General features: G+C 39.2%; 1 protein-coding gene across 1 annotated transcript; it reads right to left on the bottom strand.

Moving 5' to 3' along the window:
• Window positions 1-2927: 2927 nt before the first annotated feature.
• Window positions 2928-4856, bottom strand: LOC139889996 (uncharacterized). The gene is made up of 4 exons (XM_071872904.1): window positions 4316-4856; window positions 4133-4213; window positions 3718-4083; window positions 2928-3631 (listed from the first exon to the last, which is right to left on the bottom strand). Exons 1-4 carry the CDS (start codon window positions 4854-4856, stop codon window positions 2928-2930), a joined length of 1692 nt encoding a protein of 563 aa, XP_071729005.1.
• Window positions 4857-6126: the final 1270 nt, after the last annotated feature.

Here is a 6126-nt window from a genome sequence, read left to right as displayed (position 1 = left end):
ACGGACTCTAACCTCTCATAGGCACGGTCTCGAGTCCCCAGTCTCCCTAGGCCCGACTGGTGCCATTCACACAGTGTACACATAATTCACATACAACATTAGGCAAATGATATTATTCTATCATAGCAATTCCTACACTATGCATGGTAAAAGAGTCAACCACAGTAGCATGATATGCTACTTAAACTCTATCCGGAGATAGACCCACTCACCAATTACCAGCAACTGCTCAGTTATTATTTCTGAGCTTCCTCCTTGTCCTTATCTCCTGAGAACAGCAAAAACCAAGTTAGAATAGTGTTCCCATCAAGATTAGACACACTGACAGCGAATTATAGCAAATTAGTAAAAAAATGCGTCCGCTAAAATTTTCATGCTTAACACTTATGCACTTTCAAAATTTACATCCTGAACACCAAAATATAAACAGGCAACATAAGGCACTTTGGTAAAACATTCTGCCTTGGACACACAGTCGGTCGACTGACACTGACAGTCGGTCGACTGTCGACACAACCGGTCGACTGACCTTACCAGCCGGTCGATTTACTTGGTATTACATCAATCGGCCGAAGGTAAATCTCAGTCGGTCGATTCACTCAACAATCGGTCGGTTCACCCTCAGTCGGTCGACTGTCGACCGACAGTCGGTCGACTGTGTTCATCTTCCTCAGAAACCGAACAAAGGCTACGGACTTCACGATGAAATCCTCAAATCTCGATTTAGAGCTCGTTTTAAACACCAAAATCGACCACAACTCAATCACTACATGTTATAGACTCAAAACCCACAACAATTTGACCATAACAACACTTAAATCACTTGTTTTGACACAAATTCAAGCTTTTTACAAAACTCACACAAAACCATGAATTTAACAACGAATTGAACACAAAAACACATGTTACTTACCTTGATAGACTCAGTAATCTGTAAGAAACAAGATGGTATGAACAATTTGAGCTCTAGAACACAATTTAGGAATCTAGGGTTAGAGATAGGAGATGAAGTGGGTACGGTTTGGTTTAGGAAATTTCTAGAGGGAGGAAGAAAATGAGAGGAAAGGGCAGCACAATACACTTATTTGGGGTTAAAACTCCATACCCCACAACACACGGATATTTATCAGTTATCTGATATCTTTTGCACCAGATTAGATAACCCAAACGAGGTCCAATTTAAATAAACAAACCTGTTCTGGGACCCTTGTCACAAACTGGTCACAACACAATTATATTAAAACACTAATAAAATAATTAAAATAAAAGCACTTAAGACTAAGCACAAACCCTAAGGGCAAAAATAGGCAACTTACAACTAGCTCGGGTGTCAGTCTGTTACATGATCCTTTCAGCTTTTTGTTAGGAATTTCACGGTGAGCATCCTTCTTTTTGACTGGCAGGAGTTTCTTTCCTCGAATCTTTTCTGGTTCTGCTCCTTTTTTCAGAACCTCTCTCTCTCTCTCTCTCTCTCTCTCTCTCTCTCTCTCTCTTTTTAACAAATATCTTTTGCTTTTCTTTTCGAGGTCTCCTTTCATTGGCGGTCTTCGTCGATAGTTGGCTCGGATGCTCGCATTTTTTCGAATGCGGTTTTGTAGAGGGTTTCTTGAGAGGAATGATTTTATCGAGATTTATTTATGAAGCGGATAGAATAGATAAGTAGTGGTGGATGGATTTGTGGGATGAAGATGTGTGATGGGGATTGTTTTTGTCTTCACGAATAGCTGAGGTTCTAACTTAGTCATTCTTGCCAAAATGTGTGATTCTGAAATGTAGATCAAGAGCAAGTTCTGATTCCGAGATGTTAACATCAGCGCGCTCAACGAAAGTATAGTGAAGCACTAAAAATGAGTGCTTATAAAGCCTTATTTGGGGGTGCCTCACAACAATTATAATGGGTCGAATCGCGCCTTTCCTTATGCAATGCTCTTTTGGAAAGTTGGTTTGAATTTCGCAAAAAAATTTTAACCTTGTTTTACCCTTTTGTCTATTTTGTAGCAAAAACTTTTTGATCTTTTATAGAATTGTATAATCCTTAGTGTTTTATAGTTCGGAAAGTTTTAAATTTTTATGAAAAATTTAGTTTTACCAACACTTGAGAGTTTTACAAGAATCGTTATGTGCAACATTTGCTATCCCACACTTTAAAATAACATTGTCCTCAATGTTAAGGATATGGCGTATCCTACACTTTAGGTTTTAAAAGAGGCGTTATGTTATTAAAAGTCTATGTTGATGAGGTTTCCAATCACACACTTAGTTTTTAAAGTGGTATAGTAGTTTGCGTATATTCTATTTGAAAAAGTGGTGAAGACGTAGTACTCCCCTATGGTTACAAGGCGTGTAGTCAGATGGCGCGTCAATTATGGTTTCTTCAATTCTTGTGCCGGCGTCATCCTCTCCTTGCTCCAAGTCGTGCTTCCATCTCGTATGGTCTCGATCGTCGTTTGTTTGTGATGTTTTATTCATGCAATTTTATTCTGAATATCATACGTACTAAAAACATAAAATAGTTATGCCTAAAATCGGGCGTACAAACATAAAGTAATAAAGTATTATGAGTCGTTATCCAAATATTTCAGAAATAAAGATATTCATGGCTGAGGTGGTGGGTATGGAAGGGAGTAAGATACACTGGTGCGCGGCCTCGCTGGGTTTCTCAAAGCTGACTGTCCCTCGTCAGTCATCTCCTCGTCCGTGGTGAATTGTTATGCCAATTCTGCCGTGTTCATACCTGAGGATATCCTGAACTGTATCTCGTCCGAACGTGCGATCAGCCCTGTAAGCGATGAGGTGCTCGTGTGAATCATAGGCCCTGCACGCCAACCCATATCTTCCTACAGATCCCTACCCCACTGTGGGTTCACACCCATACCATCTATACCCTGCGCGATCCCCTCAGTAGTATACCGGTTCGCAGCCTGATCCTATACGGATTCCTGAGCATCGATGGATGTATCTCTGTTAGTGCGCATGTGGGATGTGTCGAATAGGTTATCGACGAAACTCGCAACCCTTGTGCTCTGTTCCCTAGGAGGAGATGGGATGACTGTACGCTGCGTGTAGTGATGCCGAGGTGGAGATGGAGGTCCCGTATACTGATGACTCGGGCCTGCTCCTCTGGGGTCCCTGTGGGATACTAGTACCGGATACTCATGAGGATATGGCGGGACATTGAGTTGTCTGCCCGCATAATGTGTAAAATGATCCAAATTCTGAAAGATCGCATGCTGGGCGAACCAACTCTCATGTCCTGGTAGATCTCCCATGTGGTAGTGGTACGGCGGAAAGCGTGGCCTATCCCCTTCCCCAACTGATGAGTGTCGGTGGGTGTCAGTGGGCCGTCCCTGTGCGGTGGGATCATCCTCATCCCGCGGTTCCTCCCCAAGTAATTTCCCATTTCTGAAAAAGTCTTTAACAGCTAAGCAAATATCTTTCCCTACAACACCCCATGCCTTCTTGAAAAAGTATGCAGAATATCCATTAGGCCCTGCAACTTTACTGCTGTCTATATCAAAAATGGCATCTTTAATTTCTTGATTAGTCACATCAGAAACCATTATGTTTGCATCCACATCAGATAACTTTGTAGAAAATATATCACCCAACTCCTCAAGTGGTGTAACATTATCTGCAACTCCCAAAAATTGTAGTATTTGACAAACTGCACAGGAACTTGGTCACCAAAGTGTCTAACCCCATTTTCATCACAAATACTATCTACTCTGCTTTTCTTTCTTCTACTTTTTAAAATGCCATGAAAATAACTTGAGTTCTTATCACCCTCAGTTAACCATTTTATCCTTGCAAGTTGTTTGAGCATGCACAACTCATCCTTTTTGGTAGTTTCATATTCTTGCAGCAATTGTGTTGCCTTAATTCTCAACTGCTCATTAAAAGGATCATTATCAATCTCCTTTTGAGCATTTTGAAGCTCCCCTCTTATATCCTTTACTTTTGAGATAAGGTTATTATTCAAATCTCTTTTAAGATATTTAAGCTTTTTAACCACCTTATACATATTAAACCCTTCCACTTGAGTAGTCCAACCCTTCTCAACAATAGGCAGGAAACCTTCTTTGTCTGTAATATAATTCATAAACCTGAAAGCTCTTTTTTTTACTTTTCAAACCATTAGGGAAACCCAAGAAAGCACGACTATGATCTGAAACCAAATAAGGAAGGAACATCCCATATGCATCAGGATATTTAGCTATAAACTCATTATTAATCATAATTATATCCAGATTTTTAAGCACTCAACAATTAGGGGTCTTAAGTGATTTAGTCCAAGTAAAATTAAACCCTGAACTACCAATATCATCAACCACTATCATATTAATACAATCAATAAATTCTTGCATCTCCTCAGTAATGAATGCCCCACCAGCTGAATGTTCATCCACCTGTCTAGTGACATTAAAATCTCCTAACAATACCCAAGGATGTTGGCCAATACTAGCTTTCTGAACCTCTAACCCTTTCCATGCTAACCTCCTTTCCTTACCAGAATTGCAAGCATACACAATGCTACAGAAAAATATAGTGGTAGGGTCACAAGTCTCCACCTGACATAGCATAACTTGCTTATCTACATGTAATAGCATTACATTGACCTTTTCAGGATTCCACCCTAGCACAATCCTACAACTGTTAGGACTATACACAACATTCGATATCCATTCCCAATTCTCAAACACATTATTACACACCTCAACAATTTTACTCTTCTTGAGATGAGTTTCTAAAACAACACACATATTTAATTTTTCATTCTTAATAAACAACTTCAATTCCTTCTGTTTATCCACAGTATTCATTCCTCTAATGTTCCAACTAGCTACTTTAAATTCCATGAAAACATTGAAAGATCAACCCATCACTACTGCACTAAAATGTCAGGGTCAAGTCCCTCCATCACATTCTTACTCACATTCTCACAATCTATACTAATATCATTTTCAACATCTTCTTCCAATCTGACCTTTTGTTGTCTTTTGCTAACCTCCCACTGTATTTTAAAGTACTACACCATATCATAGGTCCATTTACTAGTCACATCAGCTGAAGGCTGCACTCTCTTCTTGACATATCTGTCCACAATCAATATGTTATCAATCAAAGGATTAGCTATCTCATCTTCTTCATCATTCTCAAATAACACAGCATATTTGTTAGCAGATTGTTTAAAGGCTACTGATGTTTCCTCATTAAGATTCCATGCCTTTTTTGGACCCACCTTATCCACATTACTATCTTTCTTCCTGTACTCAGTTCTGATATTCTTCTTCTGCACCACTTTCTTTTGATTCATCTTTTTGAATTGTACTTGCTCATACCCTCCACATCTTTGTTGCCATACTGCTCTTCCTTTTTATGTTCCAATTCCTCCTTAGTCTTACCTCCCATTCTACATGATCATGACCAAAAACCTAGCAATGGCTACATATCTTAGGTTTCAAAGGGTATTCCACATTCACTTTTTTACTACCTTTAATATTCTTCAATTTATCTTGATATTGAATTTCAACATTATCAACAAAACCTTTGGCTGCTTCTATTTCCACCATTACTCTTGCATAACCAGCCCTGCCAACACCTCTGTGACACATAGTAGCGGTCATAGCATCCATACAATAGGCCTACCAAGTCTGCTAGCAATAGAGCTGATCCCTTTAACATTCCAAGCCTCCAATGGTATGTTAGTCATTTTAACCAGCACTGGAACTTTTTCTGGATCTGTCTTTTCAATACACATCTCAGGACTCCACTTACACACAAGCGATGGTCTCCCATTCACCATCCAAGGGCTCTGCTCAATCACTTGATTCATTCCTTCAGAGTTATTAAACTTGAAATAGCTTATTTGATTATTATCGATTATTATATCTTCCAATCCATACTTACCCCACATCCTTCTCAAATTATACTGCAGTGCATTATAAGGCATACTATCCCCCACAAAATAACAAGTAGTCATCTCCCATTTCAAATTACCTTCCACAACAAAATCTTCTTCAAATATAACAACTTCATTGCCATCCTTATCAAAAGATGTTGGTACATAATCCAGTTTCCTGTCCATTATTCCAGCCTTATTACTCACAATTTTAGCATATGATACCT

The sequence above is a fragment of the Rutidosis leptorrhynchoides genome, chromosome 2, assembly GCF_046630445.1.
Source record: "Rutidosis leptorrhynchoides isolate AG116_Rl617_1_P2 chromosome 2, CSIRO_AGI_Rlap_v1, whole genome shotgun sequence".
NCBI lineage: Eukaryota > Viridiplantae > Streptophyta > Magnoliopsida > Asterales > Asteraceae > Rutidosis > Rutidosis leptorrhynchoides.
Note: the sequence above shows the minus strand (reverse complement) of the source record. Positions and strands in the feature narration are given on the sequence as shown.

Coding starts and splice junctions, on each gene's coding strand:
- LOC139889996 (XM_071872904.1), bottom strand. CDS start 4,856: ATGGAATTTAAAGTAGCTAGTTGGAACATTAGAGGAATGAATACTGTG. Junction 4,084..4,132: donor TTTCTTGGGTTTCCCTAATG/GTTTGAAAAGTA, acceptor ATTATATTACAG/ACAAAGAAGGTTTCCTGCCT. Junction 3,632..3,717: donor AAAGAAAAGCAGAGTAGATA/GTATTTGTGATG, acceptor TGGGAGTTGCAG/ATAATGTTACACCACTTGAG.